Source organism: Xiphophorus maculatus, chromosome 18 (assembly GCF_002775205.1).
Source record: "Xiphophorus maculatus strain JP 163 A chromosome 18, X_maculatus-5.0-male, whole genome shotgun sequence".
NCBI classification, from domain to species: Eukaryota; Metazoa; Chordata; class Actinopteri; order Cyprinodontiformes; family Poeciliidae; genus Xiphophorus; species Xiphophorus maculatus.
Genome location: NC_036460.1, coordinates 23694041 through 23710289, shown reverse-complemented (window position 1 = coordinate 23710289; position 16249 = coordinate 23694041). Strand labels below are relative to the sequence as shown.

The following is a 16249-nucleotide window of genomic DNA, read 5'->3' as shown; positions in this document are numbered from 1 at the left end:
AGCAAGTCAGTTAAATTGCTGAAGCAAATGAACCTTTCAACATCAGTTGAGATAAATGAATGAAAACATAGAAAAAAAGTAGGCAAGTGGGGACTTTATTTGAGTTAGATTAATGTTAAATAAAAATAACCTTTAGAAAGAAAGGGGAAGTTTGCGGGAAGCGAACATTTTGTCGACGTCAGAGCTCTTGGAAGTCAGCTGGAGGTGCTGAGGACAAAGAATCAGGAAACGGAGCTGTGCGTTAGGCGTCACGAGTTACATAAAAGGGAAAGCCGAGACAGCGGAGGGCTGACTGAGTGGAGCGAAATGTGACCTCAGCGTTTAAAGTGCGTGTGGGATGGAGATGCAGCTGAGCTTATAGTACCTCCGAGAGAGCATGACTGCAAACATTTATTGCGACCTCCTTTAGACGCTGTTGCCTGTCGTCCGTCAGAGCAGCGTTTTCGTCAGCACTGGTTGATTTACCAAAGTACATCCGACCTTACAGCAGAGCACATCGAGCTCTACTGTGAAGCAATTAGAGACTGAAATGTAAGAGGAGAGGCCGCAGCTTCACCTTCCTGTCACCCCGGCTTTCATCCGCCTCGGAGGCCTTTCTCAGGTCAATCCATGTTCTGTTAATGCAGTGCTTCTCAATTCCAGTCCTCAGGCCTCCCTGCTCTGCATGTTTTAGATGGGCCTCTATTCCAGAACGGCTGATTCAAATGATTGCATGACCATCAAGTGCTGCAGAAACCTGTTGATCACCCATAGATTCAATCCAGGTGTGTAGCAGAAGGGAAACACCTAAAACATGCAGGGCAGGGAGGCCTGAGGACCGGAATTGGGAAACGCTGTGTTAATAGAAGCTAAAGGCAACAAAACTGGACTGAGGGTGCAGATCTGATGTGTAAACACAGTTTGTATTTATAGATGCCACCTCCGCAGGTTAAATTTAGCTTGTTACTAAGACAAATATTTGTGTACAATAACAGTTTGTAACCTTTGCAAAAATAAAAAGTTTGTTTTTCACATATTTCTTAAAACTATCACTATGTTCAAATCAAATTTTATTTGTATAGCACATTTCAGCAGCAAGGCATTTCAAAGTGCTTTACATCATATCAAACACAGAAACACAATGCAACATAGAATCAACAATCAAAACACGACATTAAGTCAGGTTCCATCAATAAATTTGTAATTGATTACGTTTCAAATACAATCCTAAACAGGTGGGTTTTTAGTCGAGTTTGTATCCATAAAAGGTTTACCTGTTACACTCCTACTGTGTTATATGGAACAAAATACCTGTTGCTATTTTTATTCCCACTCACAATCACACAGTTTAAAACGATGCAGACAGCATTTTAATGGGCTTCTGGCACAAGGCTCCAATCACCTCTTTCACGGGTTTTTGTGCAGTTCTATGGTACCTGTTAGTGTCTAGAATTTACAGGGTTTGTGTTACACGCAGTGACCCTCAGTCACTCGCCGTTTTTCTTCCGGCACTAGGCTCCGTACACCTATCACGGAATTTTGCTCTGGGACTCTGCCATCCCTCATGGATTTTTGTGCAATTTCGACAATCAAAACACAGCATTAAGTCAGGTTCCATCATTAAATTTGTAATTGATTACATTTCAAATACAATCCTAAACAGGTGGGTTTTTAGTCGAGATTTAAACGAAGTCAGTGTTTCAGCTGTTTTGCAGTTTTCTGGAAGTTTGTTCCAAATTTGTGGTGCATGGATGCTAAATGCTGCTTCTCCTCGTTTGGTTCTGGTTCTTTTTTAATTTTTAAACGGGAGCAGTGCATTTTTGTTTTTTGTTTCCTTTTAGACAGCAATCGCAGCTCAAGGAGGAAATGGAGGAACTCGATCTTTCCGCAGATTGCCTGTCTTATCTTACACTGACACGACATGGTGACAGGTTGAACTGGTGCATATTTACGTAAAGGTTTCACACTGCAGCTTTAAAACCTATCCCAGTTTTAAATGTACACACACACTGCAAAATGTCATAATACATTTATATATGTAAATAGCAAAGAAGATCGAAACTAAATGGAAAGGACAAAGGACAAACAAAACTTCAGCAGAACGGCATGATATCTGCCTATCCATCTTACTGTCCTTTAAGACGTTTGGTATTCAGGAAATCTCGCCTGACAAGTTGGACGTGTCTAATTAAAGGTGACTATCTAAGGAGACTCGGTTTCTCTGGAGTTTGTTTACTTACTGTTTTTCTTTTTTTATCTTATGACTGAAGCCTTAAAATAAAAAACCTTGACGTTGATAAAAGTTCTGAATCCTGTTTGACGACTGTGTGAAACCGTGTCGAGAAGTGCAGCTCCCCGTCTGCGGTTTTCTGTATTTGTCAGATAGTTCAAGGTAGGAGCAGAACCGGTCTCAGGGTCATGGCCGGGTTTATTGATGTGCAGAGAGCGACTTGGCTGCAGACCTGGGAGGTCATAATGTTATGCCTCATCTTTGCATGCTCAGATGTGGGGAAGATTTCTAATAAGTTTGAATAAAATGTTGTTTACGACTAAAACAAACCTTTGCTTACAAACGTCTTCTTCTCCCTCCATCGGTCATTTTGGTTTTCTTGTGAAAGTCAAACCTCTGTTCATTGATACATTTCCTGTACAAAGTTTTAAAACGATCATGTAACTTTCACCAAATTAATTTTACATTCAGAAGCAGGAGTTGTTTTCCATTTCCTGAAAAGTAAAATTTTTTTTTTTTTTGAGATGCCGGCAGCTAAAAACAAAGCAGAGTGTAGATCAGAAGGAAGCAAATATTGAGGAATAATCGGGTATTTTCAGGTCGGGTATTGTAAAGTATATTTACAGAAACTACTCGGCCCCTTTTACAGTACAAGACATCGTCTACTTCTTAGTTGTTTCTCTCTCTGTGCTCATGTGCCGCCCAGACGTACAGTTTGTGGTTGGATTAGTGAAACGGGTTTTCACAAGATACAGGAATTTTGGTCATGTTAAATTCAGGACAGGGATAGTTTCATCACTGTTTTTGACTCTAAAGTTGACGCAGGTTGCAGTAACAATGTGCTGCAACTGTGCTGCCATTTGAGTCATTCTCACCTCAATCTGCAGTCCTGATGAAAATCTTGATGGCGCTTAACACCAGACGAACCGTCTGACCCGAGTGTTTCACTTTTCCAGACTTTGTTCCTTCTTCCATATTTCTAAGTGACAAAAATCTGGTAAATCTGAGTAAAGTGGGGGTTTTTTAAATAGAAATTTCTGGCCTCATCTTTAATTTACCTAATCACATTGTAATTTTAACATTTTACCCGATTTTTAAAATTTTTATTTATGTATGGCTGAATGAATGCTAATTAAGAAATCACATCTTACAACTTTAACTCTAGACAAAGCAATGTAATAAACCTGTTTTTCCCTCCTTCTAAATAAAGCTACTAACATACACAAACATTGCTTTGAAGAATTTGCATTTACTGTAGGATCCTTAACCCCTTATTTTACAAGTCCAAGTGCCGAAGTATTTAAGTCCAGGTGCCAAAAAGCATTGAAGCGTCTCTGTACCTCACTCATGAAGCTAATTTAACAATATTTCATACACTTCTTTTTTTCTTCTTTTTTTTTTGTTAAACCTACAGGTGATGAGCCCCAATTATTATTCAACCTGTTTATTTTTAACACGTTGGTCATTCAAAAATATCCAGAACGTTTTAAAAATCGGAGGAAAGCCTTGAAAAATATGGACTTTTATGTGTTGGCTAGATAATTATATGTGTAGTTTTATAGTTATATGTATTTACTTCCTGATTAACAAACATTTTTGCTTGTTTTAATTAATAGTAGATTTTTGTTTTGTTGTTTTTCAACATTTTTTTTAATTCTTTTTTTACTGAAATCTTTGGTTGTAGATCTTAAAAATGTATTTTTTCCCGCTCTTAGCCTTCGTTCACCTCATGTTTTCATCTGACACAAAACCTTTTGTTTTGCCCTTTTGTGTTTTAAAAACAAAATTAAAAATAGCAATATATTTTTGTCCCCAAAATAAAATAAAGATTAAAATCCTTAAAGCTCCTCCAAATGTATTTATTTATTCTTTTTTAATACTGCAGACAAAACTGAATCAGGCACATCACAAAAAATTAGAAGGAAGGAGTTTAGCGTTTAGTAGTGCTGTGATTAATCTTTTTCACCCCCTGAATGATACCAACTGGTTTGAAATGAATGTTTATTGGAGCTGTCAAACTATTATACACAAAATACCATTGCATAAACTCAAATAACTCAATTGTGACAGTTTCAGTGAAGCAGCTGGTGGAAGAATGCAGACGCAGACAGGAACAACTATTCACACCAACCAACCTGTAATAATAATAATAATAAAAACTATTTTATGATTACAGCTCACTGTACCTGCAGTTTACTGCTCACCTGAGCTGACTCAGTAGTTTTATGTCCTCCAAAATCAGGACAGCGATTCAGATTATGCTTAATCACACTCTTGCGCTCGTCGTTAGCCGGTGAAATATTTGCTCAGTTTGTGTTTGTGTGCAGTTGTGTAAAACACCGACTAGCATGTTCCTGTCAGAAACCGTCTTACTTGTTGTGCTTTCCCACACATACACACACTCTTGCTCTAATCAATGCACGTCTGGCTCTCCTCAAACGACTTGCGTCAACGCTCCTGTTGCACACTGTCCTCGATTTCAGCTTTCCCAACATAGATAACCGCTGCATTCACACGCACACACACACACACACACACACACACACACACACACACACTGTCACACGCTTTCAGACAGCGAGGTTCTGTTTTACGACACAGTGGCTTTGGTAAATGTTTTATGAATGGGCTTTGTCGAGTATGTTGTGCACCCGGCCTTGGTTTAAAGGGGAGAGCTTGTCCAATGTCTGCTGATATGTGTGTGTGGAGAACAGGGTGTGTTTTCCTTTAATCAGTAATCACTGTTGTGGCCTGGACTTCCCTCGGTGCTTTGTGAGACCACTAAAACGGATCCGCAGATCAATCAGGGTCTCAGATTTGTTGTTTTTCTTCCTCTTTTTCTGCTTCTTTTTTTTTAACGAGGATGGAAATGTTTCTTTTTCTGTCTGCAGAGTAAATCCTGGAGCAAGTTGAAGAGCATGGTTCACTTTTCCCCTTTAGCCTTTACGCTAAAGCCCCGTCACTCGTGGGTGCAGCTAGCTGGCCACACAGGTATGCACTTTTATCACGCTTATTGCCTAGAACTGGAAGATAAGATTGAAACCTCCATTGTATCTGTTTGGTAAATAAATCTACAGCCGGTCAGTTCAGCCCAACATGGAAAAACAGGAAAAACTTGAAACAGGGCAAGCAGCTCGTGTGTCTGTGTCCAAAGGTGACAAAAACCAACCAAGCAACCTCTCTGCAGCTGATTTCTCTGTTTAATCGACACACAAACTTTCTTTTAACACTAGTTAACACTATTAAGAAGTAAAGCTAAGCGGTCTCAATCTGCTTTGTTTTTAAAAAAAAAACATACATGTTCATAACACAAAATGTCAAACTGCTCCTTTTAATCAGCATTTTTATCTTCTGAAGGCAGCTTCACGGCCGGAGACGGCGGCCGTCTGCTGAAGCGCTACTGCGAGTGTGAGCAGCGGTGTCTGGAGAAGCTCATGAAGGACGTTCTGCGTCCCTACGTCCCCGGGTATTACGGTGTGCTGCACAAGGACGAGCAGGACTTCAACATCATGGACGACCTGCTGACTGACTTCGACATGCCTTCCATCATGGACTGTAAGATGGGCAGCAGGTGAGCATTTAGAGCCGGGAGTGAAATATTTCTACACTGACCACAGACGGGGCCAGATTTAGAAGAATAAGGGCAATATGAAAGAAACCAACACAGTGAGCCAATTTAACCAAGTAAACCTTCCGATTTCAGGACCTGCTTGGAGGAGGAGCTGATAAAAGCGAAGGAGTGCCAACGTCTGCGAAGAGACATGTACGAGAAGATGATCTCCGTGGACCCCGCGGCCCCCACCGAGGAGGAGCGCGCTCAGCAGGGCGTCCTGAAGCCTCGCTACATGAGGTGGAGGGAGACGCTGAGCTCCACCGCCACGCTCGGCTTCCGCATCGAGGGCATTAAGGTCAGCCTCGTCTCCGAAAGTCCGTCGGCATTAACGTGTCTGACTGCTGGCGTCAGAGCTACTCGGGGGTGCTGAGCAATAAATAGTGCGGCATGTTTTTACAAGAAGTAAACAAAGAGTGGGAGTGGATCTCTTCTTGACAAGACGAACTGCAGTGGGAATGGCAAATGGTGTTTAGACACGCATCTGTACAGAGGACTGTTTGTTCTCTTGAATAAAAAAATAAATCCGATCCTGCTCATCAAAGGCAAAAATGCTCTATTTGCATACCTCAAAGACAAATGAAAACGCTGGCAGTGGAGCTATTTTTTTTTTTTTCTTGTCAGACAGGTATTTACAGCCAACATAAAGGTCATAGTTGTAGCGTTTAATCGCATTCAGCTGCTGCTTCAGCAAATCATCTGGTAATAAACCAAACGCCCAGACTGTGGAGTCGGAGTGGAAAATAGAGAAACAAAGGATAAAATGACACTCTTTAATGACTTTAGTGACTTTTAATTTTGCAACCTTTCTGCATTGATTTTTTTCTGGTGAATTCAGCAGAATCTAAATTGATAGAGCAGTGTCAAACGAGGCAACATCAAGTCTGTACTGATAGCTGATAACAGGAACTATGCTGGACGAAACTTGCCAGGACAGCATCCTGGGCCTCAGGCCATCCTTCAGCGTTTTTTTCTTTTCATGTGAAACACTTCAAACCAACCAAACTGGGATTTCCCGTCTTTATCGCCCATTTCTTAAGGTTATCCCAACAGCTAGCATCCCCTCCACTCCCTCCGTCTGTATTCAGGAAGAGCTTAACATATTCCACAGAGAAATGGGTCACTCCTTCAAGAAGAATGTGGTTGAATAATTTGCATTACGTAAACCAGGATGACTTTGAATGTACTCTTTTGTGTTATGCAAATGGTTAATAATACCACTAAACAAAATGCCTGCATATTCTTTTGTGACGCCAAATGCACCCTAGTCATAAAAATCTATTTTAACTTTTTAAAATGCTTGAGAAGATATACAGCACACTTGTACACCTGGAGAAGTCTGATGTATAATCTGAATACAAATATACTTTACATATTTCATACAATGATCATTTTCTTAAGACAGGGGTCTGCAAAGTGGCTCTTTTTGTAACTTTTGCTTGATTTAATTTTGAACCAACTGATGTTTTTAGATATAAATATAATGCAGTTTTTCAGTTCTTACGTTGAATAATTGTACTTATTTCCTACAACAGAATTTCAATAGAAGTACCAGTAATTTTTACTTAATTTTTCTATGAATGTTGTCTTTTGTTAATTATTTTTTCCACAAATATTAATATCCTTTATATCCATTATATGCACCCTTTTTTGTTTTTTATTTTGAAAACCTAGTTCTTCCAGTACATATCAAAAATATTAAGAAGTTTTTCCAAAAGGTTATGCAAAATTTGCTGCTCTAAAGTTTTATTTCTTATTCTACAGCCTACTTGTTGTATCTACTGCTAGCTCAATATAAACTATATATTTCATGATATTGGGCAGGAAAAAAGGGCTAACTATTACCCATAAAGTATTTTGGTCGTCAGACATATTCCTCTTTCTGTCGTGTTTAAATATTACTTCAGAAATTTAAACCGCTGTTTTAATGAACTTGATCAATAAAATATTCACTTGATCCAGCTAGAATAAAACCCAATGTCACAATTATTTTATGAGTGAAAGGTAAAATATATTTTAATCTAGCTTTATTGGCAACAGTCTAGGTTTTACATTTTAAATACCGGTAATCATGGTCTCAATAGGTTTAAAATGCGGCTTTGTAAAACAAATCTCAGGAACAAAAAGTAAGTTGTTTTTTTTCCCTCTGTTCCGACAGAAAGGGGACGGATCGTGCAACACCGGCTTCAAGAAGACGAAGCACAGAGAGCAGGTGGTGAAGGCCTTCGAGGACTTTGTTGACGGCGACATTCAGATCCTGGTATGAGACCCCATAAATTGATTAATCAGGAGAAATGAAAACAAACTGAATGACCACAAAAAAGAGAAAAAAACCCATTTAAAAATAGTTTTTAATAGAAAGTTACTTTTTTCACACAAAAAAAGGTCAATGAGTTTCTACCAAGAATGACTTAATAATAAATTGATCAGTGATTACTTCAGTATGTCACCTCTTAATTACAATAATAAAAAAAAAGATCTATTTAAGAGATAATACTTTTAATTCATATTCTAAATAAACTAAAATAACTATTTATTTACTGGTAGGGCAACATGTGATGAATTAAATCAGTAAATCTTAGCCCCCAGTCTGTAGCTACAGCTACTCTAGAAAATCTGTTTGGTCTGAAGGTGAGTCGCTGCAGGTGTTGGCCAATCAAACGAGTTGCCCATAGCTCCAGTGTTTATGCGAAGTTTAAACACACTGCTGTTTGTATGTTTACTGTCCGAACAACAACCCGACTCACACGCGTTTATTAGAAGTAGGTGACGCTCCAGACGTCGTCTAACAGGAAAAAGAAAAAGGTGTCATTTCCTGTTTTTGTTCTCACATTCTCACATCCCTCCACTGTTTTTGTAGAAAAGTTACCTGAAGCGTCTGGAAGAGCTGCGCTCCGTTCTTGAGAAGTCGGACTTCTTCAGGACCCATGAGGTGAGGACACGCTTTCCTCCCTGAGCCCGTTTCCCCTTCCTGTCTGCCCGCTGCGTCTTCTCATCACCTTCCGCAACGCCTCAACCCCCCTCTCTCTCTCTGTCGCAGGTCGTGGGCAGCTCTCTTCTGTTCGTGCACGACGCATCGGGAAAGGCCAGCGTCTGGATGATCGACTTCGGCAAGACGGTTCCCCTGCCGCCCCCCATGACGTTGGACCACAGGACGCCCTGGGTGGAGGGCAACAGGGAGGACGGCTACCTGTGGGGGATGGACAACCTCATCGACATCTTCGGCAGCATGCTGCCTCGGACGCCTTGCGATGGAGATCAAAACTCGGAGGAGGCGTGACGCGACTGGGCGCCGTTGAAATCTTTGTACGCCATCATCAAAGTGTCTTAATCCACTCGGGATAAGAGGAAACGTCAGGAGGACAAAGTGATACATGCCTAAAAGACTGTTGATATGCATTATTAAGAGCTTCTGAGCAGAAGGTTGTGAAACGTACAAGACTAAATATCTAAATATTCTCACGTTGACTTATTATCTGAGAATTCAATGCTACAAACTAATTAAAACTTTCACCCAACCCACTCCCCAAGACACACTAGTGCCCTCCTCAGCAGCCCCCTCTGCTGGATGTTGTTGCACACAGCAAATTGTCTTGCATCCATGAACTTGACTCTGCAGAATCTGTGTTGGCAAGATCTTTGTTTTTTTTTTATTGATGGACCACTTTTTATGTTTAAGCACACAGCAACACTAAAACACTGGTGAGACCAAGTGTTAACTAACTCAGTATGTAAATAGCTTAATTTAATCTTTTTGTTTTTGGGCCTTGGGATAACCTTCTTAATATTTGTAAAGTTCCTGTGCCTAACACCTTTTTTTTTATAATTGATCATTCCAGTGCAAAGGACTCCCTCCACAGAGTTTACCCAAGTATAAACTGACTTGTATCTAATCTTAAAAGTTTTGCCTTTTTTAGAAACGGTTTTATCCAGTAGTTTTTGTATGACACAATGCAGTGACTTATTTTTTTTTTCTTTTATTCTTAATGTACGGTAAGCAGCTTGGCCAAGCTGCTCCTCTTTGGAAATTGTTGCACTGTGGATCCTCAAAAAGCCATCGAACAAAACAAGCAGTGCCTCTGTGTGTGTGTGTGTGTGTGTGTGTGTGTGTGTGTGTGTGTGTGTGTGCGTGTGCGTGCTTGGTTTACAGCTGAACATGAATTAGATTTCCTCTAATCAGCTTTGCTTTGGGGATTTTACAACAAACTGGTGGTATAAAGGGTGAAATTTAACTAGAGGTAAGATTAATGTGTTAGAGCTTTTAAGAGGCTTCGTTAGAACAACCGACTGGAAAATCTTTGTCTAAGTTTAAAGAATTATTGAGATGAGATGACCTTTGACGAGGATGTTTTGGTACACTAAACTGGATGGTGTAGCGTCTGATGCTAGTATTCAGCATGTTTACATAGAAACCATGCTGTAATATACCATAGCAGTGCTAATAATAATAATGTTTTGGAAATCGATCGGTGTCCGGCCGCTCTTCTAGAGGGTCTGCGTGCAATTCTTTAACTTGGTACAAAAATTTACTTTGGCACTGCATAAATCTAACGTAATGAAAATAAAATAAACACTTTCATCTCTAAATAGTAATCACACCAGGTGGAAATGTAGTATTAATGTTTACAAAGTATTACCAGCCCACAAATTCTCTGTGATGTGGGGAAATAATCAGGTTCTCAAACTGGGTGCTACTTTCCAAGAAAGAAAACTGGATATAAACCATGTTTTGTTTTTTTTTGTTTTTTATGTTTGTTTTCTTAAAGGTCTTAAACAAAGACTAATGAAATTGTTAATCCCTGCTTTGTCCACATTACGGATTGCAATAAACTGAAAATAAGATCTACAAGAAACTTTTTTTTTCTTCATTAGGGCAGCTGAAGATCAAAACAAGGTGGAAAAATACGAGAAGGCATTTTATTTTAAATTGCTCAAATATAAATACTGTAAAATCTCATCGTTTTGTTCAGTTAGTGGAGAAACTGAACCAAGTTAGAAAAATGAAAGACAAAATCAAGGACCAAAAGTGCCACAGTTCATTAGCAAAATAAATTGATTTAAATAAAATTGTGAATGCGTGTGTGCAATATGTAAGTCAATAACGAACATATTTTAAATGTAGAAGTATTGATTAAAGTTGTATATGCTTAACTGATTATTCAGTGGGTGGAATCCACTGAATTCCACCCACTGAAATTCAGTGGGTGGAATGTCTGTAACACTGACAAGGTCAGACCTTGTCTGTAACACTGTTACAGACAAGGTGATTGGTCGACGCTAAAGCTGCTGTGAAGGTTAACCAATCACTTTAAGGTTTGTTTGATGGGGAAAGTCAGTTCAAAGTGTTTCGCAATGGACTGCAGTTGTACAAACTGAAATATTAAGCTATTCAGACCATAAAAATATTTTTTAGATATATCATGTCTACAATTGTCATTATCACTTGTCTAAACATTTATAAAATGATTGTGAAACTTTTCGCTCTCGATTAGACAAAATCTTCTGGTAAACATACTAACGTTGCGTAGCGACCGTTCAGGAGGATGTGGCAACAGATGAAACCGTAGTTTTTGAGCAACGTCACTGTGGTTCCTGCTGCTGAGTTCTCGTGTGGAGTAAAACCGCCTGTCCCGCGAGCCCGGCCTCCACTCCTCCTTCCGGAACCACATACTGGCTCCCATCGTTGGCTCGCAGAGGGTCCATCATCCTCAGCTGCCGGTTGCTCTGGGCAACGCTGTCCAGACTCCACAGCTGGTAGCGCAGGCTCTTGCCCTGCTTGGCGAGGATGTAAACCTCAGCGGCACTCGTGCTGGTGATGGGACAAGGAAGATGGCCGCCTTTGGCGACGTAGAGCCAGGGCAGAGAGGGATCTGGTTGAGCGTACTCGTTGTTTACGCTCGCCTGGTTCAAACCGAGGAGCACACCTGCAATCAATGGGTAATTTACATTTATGGTTCAGAAGAGCAAAGATTCATTAAGGTAAAGGGTAGTTTAAAGACCGAAATGAAACTTAATTCCAACATGGCAACGCTCACACATTGTTCACAGCATCTCTTACAATCATTTCAAACTTCCGTAAGTTTGAAAAACACTTTTTATTTGTTCAGTTTATTGATGCACGTGCAATACTGATTGTAACACTGATTTTAGACGCACTCAAACATGTTTCCACCACATCTTGCCGAGTTGCTCCCAGTGTCAAATCCGACTTCAGGTGGTGTTCAAGTTGATTTTTCCGACTGGGAAGTCAAAATTTCCCAGTTTGGAGTGCAAATGGAATGCAGCATTAGCTCCATCCATCTTCCTATCAGCACCGACCAGCTTGCCTATGCTACCGAAGAAAAGCAACTTCTCAGTATGATGCTGTCACTGTCACATTTTACTGTGGGAATTTCTTTTTATTGTCAAATTAGTTTTTTGTTGTTTTTTGTCACATATGCATTTAACTTTAGTCTGATTTAGAATAGAAACAGCCTAACAAAGAAGATCCCAGTAAAGAAATACTGAAGTTTTCAGTTTTAATATGAAGAACCTCCAGGGATGTAAAAGCATCTTGTCATAAAACTGTGTGAAATTGCTTGTATCTAGTTTAGTTGTTTGTTTTTTTCTATAAGATGTCAACAAATACAATATTTAATGCAGAAAGTCATTTTTATTTTGAATTATGTGTTTATTAAACTGCACAAAAGCTAAAATGGGTCACATATCTTCACACCCTGCAATAAACGCTCCTAAAGTTAAGATCTGATGTGAGTCAGGAATTAAACCAAATCCACTTAATGAAAAATGGAGACAAACTTTTCAGTGACATTTGCTTTTTTTTTTTTTTTTTTTTTAAATCATCTGCCCAACAACAAGGTCTTACCTGAAGCAACGGCCCAGTGCGCCCTGTAACCCTGACGCTGGCATGGCTCATGGTTGAAGTCCTCATCATACCTGTGCATACCGTCAAGGAGCTGCACGTTGCAGGTAAAAGTATTTGCCGTCATTTGGCAGCAGGATACGGGATGAGAACAGGTTGTCCGCTCCACAGGTGTTCGACGATGGCTGCCGAGTTTCTGCCACTCAGACCTCCCGACAGCAGTTCAGCCTTACAGACACAGAGCTCCTCTGCCAGCAGGGCCATGTTACACGCTGGAAATACAGAAAGCTCAGCAAGAACAAACGGCAACAACACATCACAACACCGGGTTCAGAATCTTGTAAAACAGAAACAAAGCGGCAGCATTTTCCATTTTAACTGATTTCTTGGAGCAAAGTATATTCTCCTTGTTGCATCTTATTTCTAAGTTAAGTGGAACACAATCTAAGGTTTATTTTCTACTAATCTGGAGCTTATAATAATAATAATAATAATAATAATTTTTACTTTATTCATCCCAGCAGGGAAATTATTTCGCAGTTACAGCACACGACAGGAGCTGCGTCTGCAGGCAGCCAGCTGAGCCGGCGCCATTTTTTAAAATTTTTTTATAATAATAATTATTATAATACATATTATACACAAATAATATAATACATTTATTTGTTGATATTTTTGCTGCTTCTACAGCTGGAATAGAAATATCCTTTACTGTCCCACCATGGGGGAACTCAGTTAAACCAGATGCCAGTAAACAGAAAAAATAAGAATATAAGAAACTATGCAAGAAGTGCAAATTTCCAACAAAGAAGACATAATGCTGTATTCAAAATAGCTTACTCGGATCCAAAGAAAGAGGCAGGGGTATTTTGAAAAAATAAAAACAAAGAAAAGGTACAATATACGTATGTGTTTTAGTGCATAGAAAGCAGCAACAGAGTGCAGCAGGGATATTATTTGAAATGGGAATAACTACATACAACAGCATCAATGTGAATTTTATCAAAGCAGCAGTGGTTATAAAGGCACAGCTAAATATGAATGAATACAAAACTTTATCAAATAAAATAACTTTAAAATGCTCCAGCAACAAGTGGTCCTACACACTGAGGTTACCTGAAAACATTTCCCCCTGGGCGGTGCAGCCCCTCCTCACTGCTGTCTGAACCACCGTCTCCATGGTGACGCTCAGCTGCGGCTGTCGCAGGTGGGCAGCCATCCACAGGGCCACCAAGCCACACCTGAAGAATCAATACTCGCTGTGAACGGGTCACGTTTTAGGACTCATTGTAGGGAAACAAAAAATACTCCGTTTGTGTTTAGAGACAGATCTACACACGCTCCATCACTGGTTTCTCGTTAAGACGAAGGTTTCAGAGCGTTCGGTTCAGTGACTTACTGTGGGCCGTCTTGGATGAGGGAAGGCACGTACTTGTTAACTAGTAACCACTGCAGGTCCTGCCTGAAACTAACCAATGAAACATTGCATCAAATAAAAGAAAATGACTTCCTGAGAACAACTTTGACATTATTTTTGTTACAGTCTAGTTCAAAATGACCTTTTGCTCCAAAATATTTAAAGGTCAGTTCCAATGTACAAGAGCTAAACTTGCATTTTTGTGCGTAAACAGTCTAAAACTTGGCTTTGTGCAAACGCGCCATAAATAAACTCTTTTAACAGCTACAGATTAGATTAGCGTTGCTTCGTGATCATATTATAGTCAGTGACGGAACATTTCTTTCCCCTTTAATTAAGCAGATCAGGTACTGATTTTCAAGCTCAGTGACTGGATCAAAGTAGAAAGCTCCAATGGATTCTGTAAACGCAAGAGACTGCATGTTCTTCAGTAAAAATAACAATCATCATCTTTGAAAAGCCAGATGAGAACAGTACACAACTACTTGTTTTCACGTCACCAGGTTCTCCCTTCCTGAGCTTTGGATCTCTGGAGCTCCTGCAAAGTTGGTACTGTCCTACTGACTGCTTCTCTGATAAACACGGTCAGTGTTAGCCATGTTAGCTTGGCGGGAGGGCTACAACTTGGTTGGATTTCATGCAGAAGTATCAGACTAAAGAGGGCTAAACATAAATGCATGTCGCACATTTCAGATTTTCATTTATAAAAATGTTGCAAACCATAAAATGTTTTCCTTCCACTTCACATTTATGCAATTCTTTTTTCTGTCCATGGCATTTCTTCTTTCTTATTTGTTGTACCTTGTACTTGTTGTCATTTATTTTTGTTTTGTTGCCATGTCTCTTGTTAGATTGAAATTTACAGGTACATTACAAAAATAAAAAATAAAAGAAATATTGCATAAAATTCAAATATTTCCTGCCAGTCATTTCAGAAAGTTAAACTTATATAGAATAGAAAACACAGAGCGACATATCCCAAGCCTTTGTTTCTTGTAATGTTTATCTTTATGGCTAACAGATAATGGAAACCCAAAATTCTGAGACTCAAAAAATGAGAATATTGTGAAAAAGACGTTTGTTTTTATCCTGACTATATTAATGCTGTTCTCCTCTGTGCTATTGCCAAACAAATTCAGTTTGTACTAAATTACCACAAACTCCAGACAAAATACTGAAACATTGTAGTTGTCATTTGACAGAAAGAGGGAAAGGGTATGAATACTTTGACAAAGTGTATTTCAGGTGAGATTTTAGTGTTGCAGGAGCATCCAACAGTCCGGCAGAAACAGAGATTAAAGGACACCAGGCGAAGCAGATGTCCTTGTTATCACTCGACAGAGTTTAATAATCTGTCACATGTTGGACGCAGATTTACAGGGCAATCAGATTTGCCCTGATTGCAAATCTGATTGCCCTGGCCAGGCAATGTGGTGGCCTGTTCTCACACATACATACACAATATGTGACCCAAGTAAAACTCAGACTTTGGCTCGTCACTATTTTTGTCAGCGAGTGAAATTATCACAAGATGTTTGGCGACATGAAACCAACTATCTTGATTTCATGACACAAGTCCATTTATTATTATCGTTGTTCACTTTTTCAGATTAGGACATCAGAAGGGATTTAGCTGAAGGTTTTATTTATTCTTATGCCAAATCTCACCAGCTCTCCCTCTGTCTGAGGAGCAGGCAAGCCTCAGTGTGATCCCCCTCCACAGGACGCCTGCTGCTGGCTATGGTCTGGTACAGCTTCTTCTTCTCCGCTGCAGGAGGTGGAGGACACGGAGCAGGAGGTGGAGGTGGAGGACCAGGAGCTGAGGGTGGAGGTGGAGACATCTTCAGCTCCTCCGCCTTAACAGAGAGACAGAGAAAAGGCTCTGTTAGCATATTTTGCATAATTTCAGAGAGAGCAATGATAACACAAACCTGCCGCCTCTGCTCCTGCTCACTGGTGTCTGACTCGCTGTTTTGCTGCGTTCATGGCAGCACAGAAATTTTAATATCGACTCTAAAATGAATTTGCGCAAAAATAACACCGTAAATGTTATTCTACAACGATATATAAGCTGGTTTGACACTAACTTCACAGACTGTCAACTTGAGCTGACGCTCACCGGTTTCATGCCCATATTTAGCAGAAATTGCT

The 16249-nt window shown here is 39.8% G+C and overlaps 2 protein-coding genes across 5 annotated transcripts in view; one reads left to right on the top strand and one right to left on the bottom strand.

Annotated features, from left to right (window-relative positions):
* itpkc (inositol-trisphosphate 3-kinase C) overlaps positions 1–10665 on the top strand; it is a 23596-nt gene extending 12931 nt beyond the window's left edge. For all 3 annotated transcript variants that reach the window (XM_023351103.1, XM_023351104.1, XM_023351105.1), the window contains exons 3-8: positions 5101–5200; positions 5567–5780; positions 5913–6117; positions 7978–8079; positions 8680–8751; positions 8860–10665. In XM_023351103.1, the coding sequence (XP_023206871.1) occupies positions 5101–5200; positions 5567–5780; positions 5913–6117; positions 7978–8079; positions 8680–8751; positions 8860–9099 (933 nt within the window). In that variant the 3' untranslated portion in view covers positions 9100–10665. The remainder of the gene's footprint in view (positions 1–5100; positions 5201–5566; positions 5781–5912; positions 6118–7977; positions 8080–8679; positions 8752–8859) is intronic.
* On the bottom strand, positions 9784–16249 carry c18h19orf54 (chromosome 18 C19orf54 homolog). Of its 2 annotated transcripts, XM_023351106.1 has the most exons (7): positions 16030–16249; positions 15767–15954; positions 14081–14149; positions 13798–13922; positions 12824–12953; positions 12685–12755; positions 9784–11743 (listed from the first exon to the last, which is right to left on the bottom strand). In XM_023351106.1, exons 2-7 carry the CDS (start codon positions 15937–15939, stop codon positions 11400–11402), a joined length of 912 nt encoding a protein of 303 aa, XP_023206874.1. In that variant the 5' UTR covers positions 15940–15954; positions 16030–16249; the 3' UTR covers positions 9784–11399. The 2 variants fall into 2 exon arrangements, with proteins under 2 accessions (XP_023206874.1, XP_023206876.1); XM_023351108.1 differs by lacking the exon at positions 14081–14149.

What these genes read in the sequence shown, in the direction of transcription:
- c18h19orf54 (XM_023351106.1), bottom strand. Translation starts at nt 15,939, where the DNA reads ATGTCTCCACCTCCACCCTCAGCTCCTGGTCCTCCACCTCCACCTCCT. An exon ending in GGACAACCTGTTCTCATCCC is followed by an intron (nt 12,756 to 12,823) that starts GTATCCTGCTGC and finishes CGGTATGCACAG; the next exon opens with GTATGATGAGGACTTCAACC. An exon ending in GCACTGGGCCGTTGCTTCAG is followed by an intron (nt 11,744 to 12,684) that starts GTAAGACCTTGT and finishes CATTGATTGCAG; the next exon opens with GTGTGCTCCTCGGTTTGAAC.